The 20,801-nt window shown below is 35.8% G+C and overlaps 2 protein-coding genes across 5 annotated transcripts; both read right to left on the bottom strand.

Moving 5' to 3' along the window:
• Window positions 1-88: 88 nt before the first annotated feature.
• On the bottom strand, window positions 89-4,442 carry LOC132308212 (putative RING-H2 finger protein ATL21A). Its single transcript, XM_059806230.1, has 2 exons — window positions 3,662-4,442; window positions 89-804 (listed from the first exon to the last, which is right to left on the bottom strand). The coding sequence occupies exons 1-2, from the start codon at window positions 4,374-4,376 to the stop codon at window positions 329-331; spliced, it is 1,191 nt and encodes a 396-aa protein (XP_059662213.1). The 5' UTR covers window positions 4,377-4,442; the 3' UTR covers window positions 89-328.
• Window positions 4,443-8,391: 3,949 nt separating this feature from the next.
• Window positions 8,392-20,392, bottom strand: LOC132308211 (uncharacterized). 4 transcript variants are annotated; one of them, XR_009482401.1, is made up of 4 exons: window positions 19,478-20,391; window positions 16,219-16,288; window positions 14,388-15,747; window positions 8,392-8,641 (listed from the first exon to the last, which is right to left on the bottom strand). XR_009482401.1 is itself a non-coding variant. In XM_059806228.1 (3 exons), the coding sequence occupies exon 2, from the start codon at window positions 15,214-15,216 to the stop codon at window positions 14,698-14,700; it is 519 nt and encodes a 172-aa protein (XP_059662211.1). In that variant the 5' UTR covers window positions 15,217-15,747; window positions 19,478-20,392; the 3' UTR covers window positions 8,392-8,641; window positions 14,388-14,697. The 4 variants fall into 4 exon arrangements, 2 of the variants coding, with proteins under 2 accessions (XP_059662211.1, XP_059662212.1); XM_059806228.1 differs by lacking the exon at window positions 16,219-16,288 and having other exon boundaries at window positions 19,478-20,392; XM_059806229.1 differs by lacking the exon at window positions 16,219-16,288 and having other exon boundaries at window positions 19,478-20,386.
• Window positions 20,393-20,801: the final 409 nt, after the last annotated feature.

The raw sequence follows: 20,801 nt of genomic DNA, 5'->3' as shown, positions 1-20,801 counted from the left end.
GAGAAACTATAAGATTACATCAGAATTGTCCTTGAAAATAGATGTGAAAAGATCAAATATTGATTATCTTGTAGAATGGAAAATAAAATGCCATAAAACCTAGCTCAAAAAATATATTTATATGATTTAAACAACAAGCCTCGGAAAATACAAAAGAGAACCAAAAATAATAATTTGAATGAAAAAGAAGAAGAGAGGGGAGAGTGCTAAGCGTTGTTCTGTACTAGCAAGCCAAAAAAAAATTGCAAGTATAGGTGACACACTGTATTACAATTTCACTCCATATACACACGATGTTGATGATCAAAATGATTTGATTGATTACAAATCATGACGATGATGAGGTTGATGAAGAAGCTAACGACATTGACGAGCAAGGTGTCACCAGAGACGATCCATCCGGCAAATTCCGACACAACGGACACGTGGCATTCATTCTTAGCCACTCATCTACACAATCAGCATGAAAGAAGTGATTACATTCGGGTATGGTTCTTAACACATCTTTGGGCTGGTAGTCAGACAGACATATCGGACATGGGCCGTCGTTGGGCTTGGGCAGCCGGCCACTGTCACCGAGCACGGTCTTGGGGTAAGATTCGATGGTGGGCCCATCGAGGCCAGTCACAAGAGCAGCAGCAGCTGAATGGGGAGCGTTGGTTGTGATTGGGACTTCAGTGGGTTGGGTTCGCCTGCAATAGGTCCTAACCTTGCCGCAAATATAGCATACAATCCCAATCATGAAAACAAGCCCAGGTATACCAGCACCGATGATTATGCCATACTTGGCACTCACTGGAAGACCTGAAATTTGATTATGAAGTTTCAATAATAAGAATATTTTATAAACAATTCCATATAAAAATATCAGATAAATGCATTGAATAATCGCTCATTTACGTAGATTTTACTTGGAATTTCATGTTATACATTTTACTAAGGTTGCGTAAATTTGACTTGAATCTTATCATAATTTCAAAATAGGAAAAGTTAGACGACGTTGATTAGGCTAATTCAATTATTGGTTCAATTTTTTTAGTTTATTATATATATTATATAAAAATTATACTTTCTATAAAAAGTCAATGGAGTAGGTTTGGAGGTTGTATAAATACTAGTTTCATAAAGTTAAAAAGAAAATAAAGAAAGAGAATGGGAACTGAGGCTTGAATTTTCTTAATAGTCCAAGAAGTCAATCGACTTGGTTGTATGTATCTCATGATCATTAAATTCAATGAGGAAGCGTTGATATTCTTTTGTTTCCTTTTCGCGATTTGGACATTTCTAAATGTCAATAAAATTGAATGGCAATGCTGCTACTACCATTGTAAATAAGCTTTCATGATTATGTAGTACCACACGCCATAACATGTGTTATGCTTGTGGACAACTAGCTCAGAGATACAATTATACACTTTATATTTATCTAGTTGAAAAAATTTATACGAGTATAGACTGTTGTTATTATTAAGATTAGTAATTTGTGTTCGTGGATCGTAATCGTGACGTGTTAAGGTATTCTATTAAACAAATCAATCTAAATACGACTCGTTTAATAATAACTCTTAACGTTAATCTGATTTTGTGTCGTGTTCGAATTGTATCAAACTTTGTCACTCCTAATTATCATGACTCTGTAAATATTAATTTGATACAAAAATTCTATACAAATATATTTTATTTCCTGTCTCAAGTTTCAACTAACCCCATTTAGCCTTTTTTATTTTTTATTTTATGGCATAATATCATATTGAGTCATGCTGTTTGATAATGGATTTCAAAGAAAATCTAAAGATAAAGATACGTCTCACAACACAGGTTAGAGAGATTTTACAAAAAATTTCAAAGAAAATCATCTGACTTTAAAAACATACTCTATCATTTTTCTAAACACAAGATAAAAACGAACGGTGACCCTATGCCAAGGTATGCAACAGCCTATAAAACTTAATCATGACATTCTTAATACACATAGCGTGACAATAACGTTATCATTTTCCTCGTATGAAGCTTTAAAATATACACTCACGCTTTACACCTTTAACAACTCAATAGGTTTAGTTCACACAATTGACCAAGAAATATACATATAACAAAATTAAACGTTGAAGCTGTGAAAGGGACCCACAACAGGATACCAAAGTAGTTTCCTAGAAGGATCAGTTCAATAAAGTTCCAATATTGCTCCGTTTGCTTTTGGACTGTACAAAACTTGGTACACTGCTTTTACCATTAAGTTGAAGATGTCACATTCAACTACCACACTATTCATGTTACTATTACTCTCACAGTGTCAATTTAGATAGAGAACAGAAATTTTTAAAAGAATATGTGAAACACGCCTTGTCTTTTTTAAAAGTTATTAATTTATTCTTTTGAATTTTAAATATTTAAATTTAAAAATTTAAACTCTAAGGACATATATGAAAAGATGTAAAATATATTGTTTGGAGAAAAAAAGTGACAATTATTTTGAAACTAAAAAAAAAAATTGACATTTCTTTGAGGCAGAAGGAGTAGTATTTATGTATAATAAGAAAACAATACGTAGTACTACGTAATACTACACTATTTCCTCTGTCCCTTATTAATAATCCATTTTTATCTTTTTACATGTCTCAAATTAGTTATCCTCTTTAAAAAGTTTTTTTCTTTATATTTCTATCATTAACCTTTATCCTTTTAAAAAATTAAAAAAAAAATAATTTGATAATTTTAAAAGGGAATAATATATGAATTGCATGTTCCTTTAAAAAATTATCAAATCAAAGATGGACAATTAATAAGGGACGGAAGTAGTAACATATAGTATTATCATGGATGATTGGAGATTGAATGCGTGACGTTTGGTGCAAGGTGTAAGTGGATTATTACCTAGCCTGGGCCCCACATGTACTTATATGCAACCAGTGCTAAATTTTGACTTAACAAGCTTAAGACTTCGTCAGATCGATGTCTTCTCCGCGTATATGCACACAAAGTAGAGCTCTCTTGATCAAGATCACGAGGATTTCCGTGTATGAAAGTAATGTTGTGTTTGGTTTGTAATTTTAAAAATAATTTTTTATTTTTAAATAATTAAAAATAAAAATTATATAAAAATAATATTTAAATTCAATTTTTTAAAAATTATTTTATGAAAATTCAATTATAAAAATACATGTTTTTAGATAATTATAAAAAATTATTTTATGATAATAGTTTTTTAATTCTTAAAAATTATTTTTAAAATTACAAATCAAACAAATCCCAAATATCACACTCTAGCTTCTGCCTTTTACTTGTCAAAATTTTAAACTGACAAACAAAAACTACATGCTCTTAAAACTATATTTAAACCATATCTGAAACTACTTGCTCTTCAAAAATTGAGGTTTTGAAATTTAAATTCAATAAAAATTAGTTCAAAGTGAATTCATTGATTTCAGAACTATAGAGATATTCTTGTTGAACCGCGCATGACACACGCAAAAAAATAATTTATGCTCTTAATTATGACTAAATGATCTAATTATGACTAAATGAACATGTATAGTGATATATATATATATACATACATACATACATATATGTATTGTGTAATGAGATCACATACTTGTAAGAACAATTTAATGTTATATGCATATAAAAGTAAAACATTAATACAGGAAATTGAACTTACCGTGTCTAGGAACATTAAAGCAATCGGTCTGCAACCCTCTACTGTTCTTGAACCCACATGTTCCACCTTTAGCAACACAACCTCCACAACGTGGTACATCCCATGTCAGCCGAAGATCCTTATTAAGATCCATGCTAAACCGATCATCAACCGGAACCGAAATCTTGGCCATAGTCTGGCAATTCAGTGGTGGTGGCACATTATACGGACCCGAATCCAGAGCCAAAACCGTGAAGTTGTGATCACTTAGACACGATATGGGCAAGGCCCGGCCGTAGTCGGACAGCGACTCTGAATTAGTACAGTTGACCACCGTAAAGTTTTGAAGATACTCACCCCTAAACGGAGAATATTGCAAATCCAAGGATAGGAGCTTTTTGGGTAGGCAAAAATCCGGGTCGTTGATGTACATATACTGAGACTCGTAATTGATGCGTTTGATCACGAATTCACCAGCCGGTGGAAGGTTTATAACTGCTCGGCTCTGGTTATTGCATGAAAGATTGAACTTCGGGTAGACGCAACGTTCGTTTTGCACGTCGGGTAGCTGGAAAGGGAATTTGACTAGCGGTGGTCCGTCACCACAGAAGGATGGTGGGCATTTGTCACGGCCAAAAACAGTGTATGTAAAGGAGGAGGAGAAGAAGAGAAAGAGGGTAAAGGTGTTCATTTTTTTTATTTTGGTTTTAGGAACTTTAGACACTCTTATTTTCATTTAGGCACCATATGGTAGAGCCTTAGAGGTTATAGGTTCATTTGGCTTTGGATTGTCTGGAATTGAAGACATGACAACTCCTACAATCGGAGAGCTTTGTCTGATGGGAATGTGACAAGTAAGCAATTTTGAGGGTATTTTAGTAATTTGAGATGTGGCTTGGAAATTTTCAGCTCCAGGCTATTTGGACTTTCTGGAGTAAATGGAATTTGGTTTAGTCCTCTAGTGTGAAGTCAATGCTGTTATGGCATCAGATATATCGTCAATGAAAAAATATGGTGTATCAATTAATGATGATAGGGCCTATCAAGACAGATTTTAGATGGACGGCACCATTTAACATATGTCGTCTACAATTATATAAAATAAAATTAAAAAAATTAAAAAATAAATAAATAATGAGAAATTTTTTTGATTAACCTTTTTCTAGTTGATAGGTTAATCAATTTTTATTCTCAAATAATCCCTAATCATACCTTCCAAAAAAAAAAAAAAGTAATCCCAAATCAATTAATTCACTTTTATGTTACACAATTATAGTATAACATGCAAGGAGAGGGAATGTAGTAAGAGTGTTGAGGGCAAAATATTGTTTATATATGTCAATAAAAGAAAAAAAATTATTTTTTGTCACTCTCCAAAAACATGTATAAATATTGAAGTAATTAAACTAACAAATAAATACACTCATTCACTTAAGTTTTAACATTATTGGTTCAAAAATGATTTTATTTATTAATGATTGAAGTTCTTATAGCATCTTATAATTTATCACTGTTATGTGTACAGATAACTATGAAGAATATACTTTTCAAATAAATAATACGGCGAAGACAACTCCAATTGTATTTTACCGTTTTATTTTGGTTTTACATTGTTGCAAGGACCGGTGAAAACTATATACGAAATGGACATTTAAGTTCGACAAGGACTGCCCTTGTTATGGTCTTATTGTTTAATCACTAGATGTTGAGGCAGCATTACAACATTGACGGTACCTTCCCAAAAAAAATAAAAAAATACAACATTGACAGTGATCCTGCTAATAAATAATATTATTTAATTATTTATTATTTTTTTTAACCATTAGACAATAACTTACTCATTTGTGAACAGAAAAAACAACAAAGGACTCATTCAAAGTTTCAACTTTCAAATTGGTTATTTTTGAAAACTATTGCATCAAGTCAAAACCGTGTGGAATATTAAAATTATTCTTTGCTGCTGGAAAAGAAACAAAAAATAAAAAAAATTATGAAGTAAAAAAAAGAGAGGTAAAAGAAACCACGAAAAGCTAGCATAACTTATTACACTTACTTTTAAATAAAGGTAAATACATAGACACTGTGTATCAGTTTATTTCAACATAAAATATTCTTTTTAAAAAATATTTTTCTTTTTCAGATAAAATATTTTTCTTTTTTTACTCTGTTGGTGTTTGTATAGTTTTACGTAGATGTTAAGATTAAGTCCATCGGGACGGGGCATGTAAAATAACTTGCCGAAAATTGATAGGTAAATTATTTTTGTTAAATTTTAATATATTTTTTCTTTGTAAATATTTTAAGACAACCAAACAAAAAATAAAAAAATATTTTCTAAAAGCTATTTTATATCCAAACAAACAGAGCCTATATATTTTTTATACTTGCACTTCATGTGTCTTTTTTTCAAAGAAAATAAATGACTCAATGACTATTATTTTAGAATATTCTTACACTCAATAAATATCTCAAAAATTTCTCTACATTTCACATTCGGGACATCATTTTTTTCAATTTTACTTTAAAAAATAAAAAATCAAATGAAGAACAAATGTACAAATATCAGTGAAGAGCAAATATACTAAAATAAAGTTTCAATGTCGCATCTCTAATAAATTGAAAGTTAAATTAAATTTTGTAATGTCATTAATCAATAAATAAATTATTTTTCTATTGTTTTTCGTATTAAGTTTGAATAAGAAACGACTTTCATGTTCGGAGTATAAGAAATTGAAGTATTGGCGGTGAATATGAAAAATTGAATACGTGTTAAGTTTCCAATCGCAGCTGGATCCAGGGTTAGGACAGTAAACAGAACTTTCTATAAAAATCCAAACTTTGGATTAGCAGCTAGCGGTGGATAATTATATCCAAACACGCCCTTACGAAATTTCAATTTTAAACGTCATGCCATGCTGTGCAAAGGCTATGGAAATTCAACGACTAGCTAGGCCTCGGCCGAGACACACACACACACACACACACACACACAAAACCTATATATATACATATAGCTGCGGCTGTTGTAAAGTACAAACTAAGTGAACATTCAAAAGCTGCAAGAGTACAAATAGCAACAAACAAATTAGTCAAATTATATATTCAACCTATATAAACAAACATATGACGACATTTTGAGTGTTTGGGTAGAAAATAAATTCTTTGAGAAAATAAGACATTGCTTGGATTACATTTTTAAAAACAGTTCTCAAGAACAGTTTTCAGAGAATCAGAACAGAAAAAAGAGAACAGTTTTTTCATATTTCAAACCTGCTTGGTTAAGATAATTTACAAAACAGTTTCCGTAAAACAAAAACTCATAAAACTACTTGATTATATGAATTTTTGAAAATAGTTTTCTAAACTAAGAAAATAAATAAAAATATTATTATATCTCACTCTTTTATTTCTTTAATTTATGATATTAACAATTAATGTATATATATATATAAATAATTATTGGTGGTGAATTTATTTTAGTTAGTATTCTTAACTTAATAAAAGTTGCACAGATACAATATACCAAGTTTAATTAAAATTTGACTAAATTTAAATACAATAAAAGAGTTACATGAATTACTCCCAGTGTCATGTGCACTTTTAGTTGTACAAACATTAATTTTAGTGATACATAACCAAAATAAAATATTAGAGAATTACACAAATAGTTAATCAAAGCAAAACAATGGAAAAGCTACAAAATTTCTGAATGATGCCCACATTTGATTATGTATGTTGTTCCTTCTTTTTGATCTTTTGCTCAGAAGCTACAGAATTTCTGAAAGAATCTCAAAGAATGTTCAAACAACTAATGATATCATCTAGTCTCTCAATCATGATTTGAGTGTAAATCAATGTTGCCTTTGATCTTCACAAAAGGAGCACCAACAACCTTTCTATTCAAGCTTCATGTTTACCATAGTGGGCTTGATCTTCTAAGTCTTAAGAAATTATTCAAGCAAAGCCAACAATGGGGTCTCTAATTTAAAATTCACTCTCGTTTTCTTCTACTAATTCTCTTTCAAAGCTACTAACAAGACTCAAGAAAAAGTAACAGTTAGAATGCATCAGCAAGAGGTGTGTGTGTGTGTGTGTGTGTGTGTGTATACCGAAAGAGCCATTGGAGATTTGAACTTCTTCGTGTGACCCTTAGAATGAAAAATATTAGAATACAAAATAAACTCAACCAAAAAAAAGTGATGCCCTCTATAATGAATTTAAATATTTAGGATCAATTTCCCAAAGAGATCAAAGATTCAATACTAAACAAAATGGGATCTAACCAAATTTGTCATTTAAAAAGTGGTGCAAAAAAAAAAAAAAAAATCCTTTTGACAACATAGAACATAACACTAGTATAAGTTTCATTATCCAGAATAACAAGAGGACCACAACAACTATGTAGGAAGATCAAATAAAAATTGCTTATCAAATTAACAGGGGAAAAAAATGAACTTTGAGTCCAAGATTGAACAAATAGAAAAGAACATAAATTGGAAATAAAAATTGCTAAAAAATGAAATTTGAGTCCAAGATTGAACAAATGTCATATTTTTTATGAATGAAAACATAAATATGACAGAGGGTAACACCTTATCCTGTCACAAGAAATCTGGAGGTGTGATACTCCTCGGATCCGAGACACGGGTTGATCAGGTCCAGGACCGAGCCCGAGGGAATATCAAACAATTAATATTTTATAATGAACACAGAATACAAAATGAATTAAGAAATGAAATTAAAGCTGAAAAGAACTAGAAATAGAATCCGCAAAATATTATAATTATTAAAATCCGTCAGACCCAAACTCCAAAACTCCATCAGTTTACAACTCAGGAATCCATCTCTAGTGGACCCCTATTAAACATCCAAACGGAAGATAAAATAACTGTAATGAACATCCAGAAATAAAACTATAGAGTCAGTCCTACATTGTCGGAAGAGTGAATATAGAGACATCTGCTCAGCACGAACACGTCTAAGCCTGGAACTGTCGTGTACCTGAAAAATAGAAGTGGGTCAGGCCCACGCGCAAGTTCTACACTACTACAATCCAAACAGAGGCCCGATACGCATGTACATCCTAAACAATTCAACAATAGCTAATAGTCCGTAAATATATATATAGTCATACTAAAGGACTCTCACTGGACTACAGGCCGGTCTCAACCTGAATAGAGGTAACATGCTAAAACGCACACGAAGTGGGCATGTGTACCTAAACCTAAACAGGGTACACCTCTAACCATCGTATCCAGTTATGCATCCCAATGCATATATGCTTCCTAACCATCGATCCTGAGACTCAAGCTCATATCGAGGTACCATAATAGTAATATATTTAAAATCCATTCAAAATCCATAGTAGTGCCGCTCAACTAGTTGTTGCCATGACACTACAAATCCATATGATTTAACTTTTAGTTAATCCATTCATTAATCCAGAATAGGTAGGTTTTGGTATTTTGAAACCAAACCGTCCCTAGTATACCACCGTCCCATACCGGTGTATACTATCCAACCATCCAGCAGTTGATAATATCGGCAACTGAAGCGAATATCAACTAATTCCATACATCCAATAATTGATAACAACAAAAGTGATGTGAGCATCAATAAGTAAAGTAAACATAGTCAATACATACTATTACACAAAATCCGATATAATACTAAGTTTAAATATTAATAGTATTCCACATCCAGTAGTTGATATCACAGACATTTGAAATAACCATCAACAAGTTCATTTCCTCCAACAGTTGATACTAGCAGTAATAGTGCAAGCATCAAGATAGAATTACAGTATGTATATATACATGCTTAGTTTTGGTTGTTTCACAAAATCCAATTGATGTTAAATTTAAAACTTAGTTCCATTCAACACCAATGCATCCTACCCATATATAATTCAAATACAAGATCATGGTATATGGTGAAACATGTTCTAAAACCATTGTTCATCTCAGAAAAAAACTATTACAGAGAACTAACCACCGCAAGTCTATCAACTCCAATCATAGTATAATTATTTGTTCAAGTTCTTTACTGTCCAAGCTATTCCAAGTGGACAGATTAATTAACATTCCTTCTGGAACCTTAACCCAGACACGAGGCTCTTATAAACATTACATATTCAGTTCTAACCTCATCTGAAAAGTTCCAGAATCATCCACTGCATGAAAAACCAACTAGAAACGAAGAAAAAATTGAAAAACTGAGCAAGGAGACGTCTCCAAAAATTGGAGCTGCCTCCTTTAAACATTGGAGCCGCCTCCACACTAAGGGGAGCCGCCTCCACACTATGGGGAGCCGGCTCCCTCCCTCTCTGCTTCGTCGTTCCCTCATCCGATGGACTCTGCAGCCTCTACGCCTCACTGTTCTGACTTCCAAATCCTGTAACCTAACCCTAGTGTGTTCCCAGTCCATGTTTAAGTCCTTATTTCATTATTAATCATGAACTTAAATCAAGAATTATGTACACAACTATCAAATTTTAACAGTTTAATAACCATGCAACACATACTGGTGTGTATCAAACTTAAGCACGAACAGAGAAACGTTTTAACATACAATTAATCCTGGAACAGATTAGGAATGCAAAGAACACGAAGCCTAAGGGAGAGAGTAAGGATAGAACTTGCCTTTTGAGATTTTTGTTAAAAATCTCCACGTTGTCTTCTACAATCTCCGGCGATTCCTATTGCAACTTCCTCAGTTCCTCGTCTCTATTTCCATAGACATGTTTTGGTTTTACTTTTCTTAAAACCCTAAGCAGACTTATCTTATATATTTATAGGCAACCAAAAACCTAAGTCCAATTATATCCAAATTCTGAAACTCGGCCCATAAACACAACCACCTTTCTTAAAACCCTAAGCAGACTTATCTTATATATTTATAGGCAACCAAAAACCTAAGTCCAATTATATCCAAAGTCTGAAATTCGGCCCATAAACACAACCTAGTTTATAAACCCTGTCGGCTCATTAAATTAAACCTAAACAGAACTAAAACCCTAACCACACTTTTATACCCAGTCATTAATTAAAACATTTAATTATTAATTCAATTAAAGAAACAATAAAATTCCAAGTTAACGTAAAACAGAAAATAAAATACAATTTACAGAAAATTAAAGCCAAATAAATAATTAAAACAATTAACTTAAATAATTACAATTATCACAAATAATGTAAATAATTCAAATAATTAATTAAATCAAAGAAAACAAATAAACCAAATAATTAATTCAAATCATACAAATAAGTCAAGCAAGTCAAATAATTAAAAAGTCAATTAAAACATAAATAAAACAATTAATGAACAGAAAACAATTAAACAAAATAGCGGGACTATCCTTTTGAAAATTAGTGGTATTACATTCTTCCCCTCTAACAAAAGGAATTCCGTCCTCGGAATTCGCTCTTACCTTCTTCCAAAATTTCAGAAAACTGCGAGCGAATGACATCCTCCCGTTCCCAAGTAGACTCAGCCTCATTGTGATGACTCCACTGAACACGAACCAAAGGAATAACCTTATTACGAAGAATCTGATCTCGTCGGTCGACAATACGACACGGTGGCTCCAAATAAGTTGCATCCGGCTGCAACTCAATCTCCCCAACATCGATATGCTGATACCGATCCTCATCCCGCAGAAATTTCCGCAACATGGAAACATGAAACACGTTGTGGACGCGATCCAAAGTATCCGGAAGTGCCAACCGATAAGCAACAGCTCCAATGCGATCCGTAATCATGAATGGACCGACAAATCGCGGTGACAACTTCCCTTTCTTCCCAAAGCGCATAACACCCTTCATAGGAGACACTTTGAGTAGAACTTGATCCCCAACCTGAAACTCCAATGCCCGAGTACGACGATCAACATAGCTCTTCTGCCTACTTTGGGTAGTACGCATGCGATCTCGAATAAGAGTTATCTTCTCAGAAGTATCTTTGATGAACTCAGGACCTAAGAATCGATTCTCTCCAACCTCCATCCAACAAACAGGTGATCAATACGGTCGACCGTACAATGCCTCAAATGGTGCCATACCAATAGTCTTCTGGAAACTATTGTTATAAGCAAACTCCACAAGTGGCAAATATTCCTCCCAGTGGCCCTTGAAATCCAGAACACACGACCGAAGCATATCTTCCATAATCTAATTCACCCTCTCAGTCAGTCCCTCAGTCTGAGGATGATAAGCAGTACTAAGGTATAACTCCGTACCTAAAGCCTGCTGAAAATTCTTCCAAAATCCAGATACAAAGCTCGAATCCCTGTCCGATATAATAGACAATGGAATGCCATGTAGCTTCACAATCTCTGAAATGTAAAGCCTCGCCAACTGTTCCGAAGTGTAATCAGTGCAAATAGGCAAGAAATGAGCTGACTTGGTCAACCTATCCACAATGACCCATATGGAATTATGCCCCTTGAAAGAATTTGGCAATCCTTCCACAAAATCCATAGATATGCTCTCCCATTTCCACTCCGGAATTGGCAGTGGCTGTAGAGCTCCTGGTGGCCTCTGATGATCAATCTTAACCATCTGACAAGTACTACACTGAGAAACAAAAAGAGCAATGTCCCTCTTTATACCTGCCCACCAAAACTGCCGCTTCATATCTTGATACATCTTATCGCCTCCTGGATGAACAGAGAACTCAGAGTGATGTGTCTCAGTCATCATATCCTTCCTAAAATTATCAGCAGAAGGTACCACTAACCGTCCCTTGTACCTTAAACCTCCATCAGCCCCAACATAGTAGAATGGAACCTCTCCGGAAGTTATCTCTGCGACCTTGTCGACACACTGCTGATCGGTGAGTTGTGCTTGTAAAACCTTGCGAATGATGGAAGGTGTAACCACCATGCAAGCCATAAAAGCGTCTGACAACTCATCTACACTCTTCAAAGCATTCCACTCAGTAGTGAATAGAGCAGAAAGACTACCAACAGGTCGGCGACTGAGTGCATCCGCCACTACGTTCGCTTTCCCTGGATGATACTGTATAGAAAAATGATAGTCATTTACAAACTCCAACCACCTGCGCTGTCTCATATTTAGCTCCCGTTGAGTGAACAAGTACTGCAGACTCTTGTGATCACTGAATAATCTGAAGGACTCACCCAACAGATAATGCCTCCAAATACGCAAGGCAAAGACCACTGCTGCCAACTCCAAATCATGTGTTGGATAATTAAGCTCATGAGGCTTAAGTTTCCGAGACCCATAAGAAATCGGTCGCTCCTCCTGCATCATTACACATCCAAGACCTTGCAACGAAGCATCCGTGTAAACAAGATACTCTATCCCGCTTTGCGGAGTAGCCAGAATCGGTGCAGAAGTCAGCTTCCTTTTCAGCTCATCAAAAGCTCGCTGACAGTGTTCATCCCACACGAACTGTACACCCTTCTTGGTCAGATGAGTGAGTGGTCCTGCTATCTTGGAGAATCCCTGGATGAATCTCCTGTAATATCCTGCCAGACCGAAAAAACTCCGAATCTCAGTAGGTGATGTAGGCTGTCCCCACTCAACCACTGCTGAAACCTTGGCCGGATCCACTGCTATCCCCTTTTCTGACACCACGTGACCCAGAAATTTCACCTCCCGCTGCCAAAATTCACACTTCTCGAACTTGGCATATAACTGGTGCTCACGAAGCGTCTGCAAGACTATGCGAAGATGTCTAGCATGCTCGTCCTCCGACAGAGAATAAATCAAGATGTCATCAATAAAGACAATAACAAACTGATCCAAATAAGCCCGGAAGACTCTATTCATTAAGTCCATGAATACTGCAGGTGCATTAGTTGTCCCAAACGGCATGACACGAAACTCATAAGAACCATATCTCGTAAGAAACGCTGTCTTAGGAACATCCTGCTCCCTAACCCTCAGCTGATGATACCCAGAACGCAGATCAATCTTGGAGAAGTATGTGGCTCCCCTTAACTGATCAAATAAGTCATCAATCCTGGGTAAAGGATACTTGTTACGAATCGTAACCTTGTTCAACTCCCTGTAATCTATACACAGACGAAGCGAACCATCCTTCTTCTTCACAAACAGAACCGGTGCTCCCCAAGGTGATGTACTCCTATGAATAAAACCCTGACTGAGTAACTGCTGAATCTGATCCCTCAGCTCTCTCATCTCCACCGGTGCCATCCTATAGGGTGCCCTAGCAATAGGAGCAGTGCCTGGAGCTAAGTCTATCACAAAATTAATCTCTCGACTAGGTGGCAACCCTGGAATCTCCTGAAATACATCCGGGAAATCCTGTACAATCGGTATGTTATCCAATGACACAGTAATCCCCTCCTCATTTTCCCGTTCCACATGGAACAAATAGGTGCTACCGCCCCCTTTAGAACGAGGCATAGCTACTACATACATATCCTGACCAGGTATGGTAAAAGTAATAGATCTATCAAAACAATCAACTTGGGCATGGTAGTGAGACAACCAATCCATCCCAAGTATCACATCATAAGTGTGCATGTCCAGGACCAATAGATTGGTTAGAAATCTGAGTCTACCAATATCTAGTGTCACAGGCCCATCACTCTCATGTAAAATAGCTGTATCACCCAATGGTGTAGAAATACCCTGAGATCTAGTGCATACCTTCGTCCGCATCCCAGATAAAGCAACAAAAGTCCTAACTACAAATGAGTGTGTAGCACCTGTATCAAATAAAACACGTCCATGCAAACCATGTATAGGAAACTTACCCTCAATAGTCTGAGGTGCCTGAACATCCTGTGGCATCGGGTTATACACCCTGCCATAGTGCAACTGTTGTGGTGCCTGTCCTTGAGTCTGCGGCGGTGCCGGTAAAGCCAGATGTGTCTGTCCCTAAATCCGTGGAACCTGTGGAGCTGGTAGAGGCACTGGTGCCCTCTGTCCCTGCTGCACATACTGTCCTTGTCCCTGTCCTGCTGTAGGACACTGTCTGGTGGTATGACCATACTCTCCACAAGTGTAACAACTACCCTGGAAAGTACCAAATGGCCTCCTCTGTCGGTTAACCTGTGGCTGACCTTATCCTACATGTGGTCCCCCATTCTGTTGCCTCTGAATAGGTGCCCCATTCCGGTGAGCATCTAAACCACCCTTGTGCTTCTTCCAAGGCTGTTGCCCCTGGAACTTGCCTTTGTCATTCTGCCGGTGACCATTGCCATTCCCCTTTTCAGCTGACTGATTAGTAGAGTCTTTATCACCCCGCTTCTCACCACGAGCCTGTCTGATGTCCACAGTCAACTGATACTGTTGTAGCGCGGCGTCTACTACCTGGGCATAGGTAGTATAGGCTGGACTACCTGTAATAGCTCTCTTGATAAACCACATCAGTCCCTTGACGAAACTGTTACGCTTTTTCTCCTCTATATCCACCTCTTCCGGTGCAAAGAGAGACAAACGTGTGAACTGCTGCTCATACTCCGCCACTGTCATGTTTCCCTGCTGCAGATTTAGAAACTCGGTCTTCATAGCTGCCCTGACTGCATAGGGAAAATATTTCTTGTCAAAGCGAGCACTGAACTCATCATAAGACAATGTCATCCTCTCCTCTGGGATGGTAACTGACTCCCACCACTATAGTGCATCCCCAATTAGCTTGAAAGTAGCAAGCATCTGCTTCTGAACCTCCGTGCACTGAACCAAACGAAGATGACGCTCAATGTCCTGTTTCTATTGGTGAGCTACTCTCGTATCGGTGAAGCCTGAGAACACAGGTGGACTCCCCTTTGTGAAAGAGCTCCTAGCCTTTCCCCAAGAATCCGTCTGAACAACCGGTGCTGGTAGCGGTGCCGGCTGTACCTGAGGCTGATTCCGAAGTACAGTTGTTACCCCAGCTTCTATAGCCCGAGCAACGAGGTCATTGAGGTGAGGAGGAATCTCTGGATCCCTGACCCGTTCCTGAGCCTGTTGAACTTCCTCCCGTTCCTCCTGAAACTGACCCATGTCTTGAAACCCAAGCCTTTGCTGCTCTTCCTCCATTTGCTGACGCCGTAGGAGATATTGTTGCCTACGTGCCGCTCTCCTTTCCTTCTTAGTTCCTTGCATGTTCTGTCCATTTCTAGCGTTAACCATCTGTTAACACGAAAAGACGGACATCAGTACTATTTCTATACGAACCATAAGGAATACAATGAATCCTAACTTAAGCTCTACTCAAGAGAAAACGCTACGCGGAAGTCTTATACGATAGAATCCTAGAGACACTTGAACCTGGAGTGCTCTGATACCAACTGTGATACACCTCGGATCCGAGACACGGGTTGATCAGACCCAGGACCGAGCCCGAGGAAATATCAAACAATTAATATTTTATAATGAATACAGAATACAAAATGAATTAAGAAATGAAATTAAAGCTGAAAAGAACTAGAAATAGAATCCGCAAAATATTATAATTATTAAAATCCATCAGACCCAAACTCCAAAACTCCATCAGTTTACAACTCAGGAATCCATCTCTAGTGGACCCCTATTAAACATCCAAACGGAAGATAAAACAACTGTAATGAACATCCAGAAATAAAACTATGGAGTGAGTCCTACATTGTCGGAAGAGTGAATATAGAGACCTCTGCTCAGCACGAACACGTCTAAGCCTGGAACTGTCGTGTACCTGAAAAATAAAAGTGGGTCAGACCCACGCGCAAGTTCTACACTACTACAATCCAAACAGAGGCCCGATACGCATGTACATCCTAAACAATTCAACAATAGCTAATAGTCCGTAAATATATATATAGTCACACTAAAGGACTCTCACTGGACTACAGGCCGGTCTCAACCTGAATAAAGGTAACATGCTAAAACGCACACGAAGTGGGCATGTGTACCTAAACCTAAACAGGTTACACCTCTAACCATCATATCCAGCTATGCATCCCAATGCATATATGCTCCCTAACCATTGATCCTGAGACTCAAGCTCATATCGAGGTACCATAATAGTAATATATTTAAAATCCATTCAAAATCCATAGTAGTGCCGCTCAACTAGTTGTTGCCATGACACTACAAATCCATAGGATTTAACTTTTAGTTAATCCATTCATTAATCCAGAATAGGTAGGTTTTGGTATTTTGAAACCAAACCGTCCCTAGTATACCACCGTCCCATACCGGTGTATACTATCCAACCATCCAGCAGTTGATAATATCGGCAACTGAAGCGAATATCAACTAATTCCATACATCCAATAATTGATAACAACAGTAGTGATGTGAGCATCAATAAGTAAAGTAAACATAGTCAATACATACTATTACACAAAATCCGATATAATACTAAGTTTAAATATTAATAGTATTCCACATCCAGTAGTTGATATCACAGACATTTGAAATAACCATCAACAAGTTCATTTCCTCCAACAGTTGATACTAGCAGTAATAGTGCAAGCATCAAGATAGAATTACAGTATGTATATATATATGCTTAGTTTTGGTTGTTTCACAAAATCCAATTGATGTTAAATTTAAAACTTAGTTCCATTCAACACCAATGCATCCTTCCCATATATAATTCAAATACAAGATCATGGTATATGGTGAAACATGTTCTAAAACCATTGTTCATCTCAGAAAAAAACTATTACAGAGAACTAACCACCGCAAGTCTATCAACTCCAATCATAGTATAATTATTTGTTCAAGTTCTTTACTGTCCAAGCTATTCCAAGTGGACAGATTAATTAACATTCCTTCTGGAACCTTAACCCAGACACGAGGCTCTTATAAACATTACATATTCAGTTCTAACCTCATCTAAAAAGTTCCAGAATCACCCACTGCATGAAAAACCAACTAGAAACGAAGAAAAAATTGAAAAACTGAGCAAGGAGACGTCTCCAAAAATTGGAGCCGCCTCCTTTAAACATTGGAGCCGGCTCCAGTTTCTTGGAGCCGCCTCCACACTAAGGGGAGCCGGCTCCCTCCAAAGGAGAGCCGGCTCCCTCCCTTTCTACTTCGTCATTCCCTCATTCGATGGACTCTACAGCCTCTACGCCTCACTGTTCTGACTTCCAAATCCTGTAACCTAACCCTAGTGTGTTCCCAGTCCATGTTTAAGTCTTTATTCCATTATTAATCATGAACTTAAATCAAGAATTATGCACACAACTATCAAGTTTTTACAGTTTAATAACCTTGCAACACATACTGGTGTGTATCAAACTTAAGCACGAACAGAGAAACGTTTTAAGATACAAGTAATCCTGGAACAGATTAGGAATGCAAAGAACACGAAGCTTAAGGGAGAGAGTAAGGATAGAACTTGCCTTTTGAGATTTTTGTTAAAAATCTCCACGTTGTCTTCTACAATCTCCGGCGATTCCTATTGCAACTTCCTCAGTTCCTCGTCTCTATTTCCACAGACGTGTTTTGGTTTTACTTTTCTTAAAACCCTAAGCAGAATTATCTTATATATTTATAGGCAACCAAAAACCTAAGTCCAATTATATCCAAAGTCTGAAACTCGGCCCATAAACACAACCACTTTTCTTAAAACCCTAAGCAGACTTATCTTATATATTTATAGGCAACCAAAAACCTAAGTCCAATTATATCCAAAGTCTGAAACTCGGCTCATAAACACAACCTAGTTTATAAACCCTGTCGGCTCATTAAATTAAACCTAAACAGAACTAAAACCCTAACCACACTTTTATACCTAGTCATTAATTAAAACATTTAATTATTAATTCAATTAAAGAAACAATAAAATTCCAAGTTAACGTAAAACAGAAAATAAAATACAATTTACAGAAAATTAAAGTCAAATAAATAATTAAAACAATTAACTTAAATAATCACAATTATCACAAATAATGTAAATAATTCAAATAATTAATTAAATGAAAGAAAATAAATAAACCAAATAATTAATTCAAATCATACAAATAAGTCACGCAAGTCAAATAATTAAAAAGTCAATTAAAACATAAATAAAACAATTAATGAACAGAAAATAATTAAACAAAATACCGAGACTATCATTTTGAAAATTAGGGGTATTACAGGAGGACTGTATGGCATTGATCATTATCAAGTTCTCATCTTCTGAGTAAAATGAGGGAAGGTTCAAGTGCCCATTGAAGGAAAATGGATGTGTGAGTTTAAAATAAGAAAAAAAAAAAAAAATCTAATAATTGAGAGAAGGAAAAAGGTGAACACATAAGATATAACACTAAAAGAAGAAAGTTTCTATTATGATCTATTCATAGATTCCATGTTTCTATCGGAAACTTCTAAAACTAAGATGAACTGTGGGACTCAATATTGGTTTTCATTTGCATCGTAATCTGTTTTGTATTTTAAGAAAATAGTAGAAAAACGAGGGATTGATTTGAAAGGAATGTGTAGCTTATTTAACATTGTAAACTTAGATCTCAACAAGATAAAAGGATATATTAGATAGACTTTAGATTTGCAAATCCGAAATAACAAGATGAAATAAACTTTTTCAAATTCATGTGGGGAAGGATTCTACTATCATTTTAGGTCTCGTCATCCAACTCCAATTGCTAAGCAACCTATGTATTTGTGATTTGATACCTAATTCCCTTCATTCCCGATCAATCAGTCCCTATTTCTCTCTATATACAATTTAGTTCATATATCTCTATATACGTATATCCTAAAAAAAGTAATGATGCGGTCATGAAAAAACCAAAAAAAAAAAATCAACAAACTAGCCCTAAATTACAATCACTGTTTTGCTATCCAACAATTTTAATCTCAAACTTGCCCTAATCGGACAATTTATGAAATTTCCCAAATCACAGTTACACGATTTCTGCAATTTTACCTGTAAATTCATCGCATCGGCTACTTCAAATTCATGACAATCACTATGAACTTTGTCTGACTTGGCATCGCATCTTGGTAGCGTCATAACACTTTGCATCACGACCTCTGAGATCAAATCACATCATTTACTCTGACATAGACATACCATGAAAAAAGAGAAGAATCCGGCCAAAACCAATCAAAAACCCAAGTCAGGCCACCTTCGCAACACTGAAGAAGTGAAATTAATTATAGCAATGCCATCATCCTTAAACCCAAGTCGAGAGAACTTGATCTAATGATTGAAAAAAAGCTAGGCTCCATTCCTTGAAGGCGAAGCCCAAGTTTGAGGGAGAAAAATCACCAACATGGGACAGTAAGAGAGCAAACAACCAAAGCTTTACAGTAGAGAGGGGAAGAAGAAGGGTAGAGAGAGGAAGGAAGAAGAACGTACGGTTTAAAGGTAGGGTTTTAAACGACACCTCGTTTAGCGTCTTTTTTTGTTAAGTGACCTGCTATTCTCCGTGGTTTCTAATTCTTCTGAAAACTCCTAAAACAACTTTAAGTTGTTCTCAGAATACCCATACTCTCCTAACTCTGTTTTCCAAAAACTGTTTTTCAGAAATTGGTCCAAGCAGCACAAAAATGAGTTTTTTGAGTTTTTGAAATTCTCAAAACAGAAAACTGTTTTGGGAGAATCAATCCAAGCAGGGCCTAATTTTTCAAAGCCACCTAATTGTTTTATAATTTTATTTTTTAGAAAAAAAACACACACAAAAAAAAAAGAAAAGAAAAGAAAAAGTTAGTTTACTTAAGAAAAGTCTTCTATCTATCTGAAATAAAATGTTTATGTACGTATTTCTTTAAAATAATGGTTTAATCTAAGAGCCTCTTTCTAAAAGATTTAGCCTCTTATGGTCAAAGTGACTATTCATATTTGGTCACTCGCATGCTATTCAAACAACGAAATGAAAAACTTAAACAATTATCTTACAAGAGCTTCTTTCTAATTAAATACGTGTAACATTAACCGCTATTATTAATCTTTGGAAATTGTGTTAGATGGTTGAACCTAAAAATTTAGAATGTTAGGTGAGCTTAACTCACATATATCTATTTTATTTTTCATCCGAATTCGATGTGGGACAACTCATTCCTTCTAATACTCTCCCCACTTGAACTTATAATGTCCTCGTTGCGATCGGACCACTTTATCTATCCGGGTGACATTCACGCGGATATGACGACTTATACTAAGAGCAGGAAGGAGAATATAATGTGAAATCATTAATCACAATTAGTTGGATGGCATTAACAAGATTTACAAACGCACCAAAGATTGC

Source organism: Cornus florida, unplaced genomic scaffold (genome assembly GCF_030987335.1).
Source record: "Cornus florida cultivar Cherokee Brave unplaced genomic scaffold, ASM3098733v1 CherokeeBrave_3.0.0_Hap2_Chr05, whole genome shotgun sequence".
In the NCBI taxonomy this organism is placed as follows: Eukaryota; Viridiplantae; Streptophyta; class Magnoliopsida; order Cornales; family Cornaceae; genus Cornus; species Cornus florida.
This window is presented reverse-complemented; position numbering and strand designations above follow the sequence as displayed.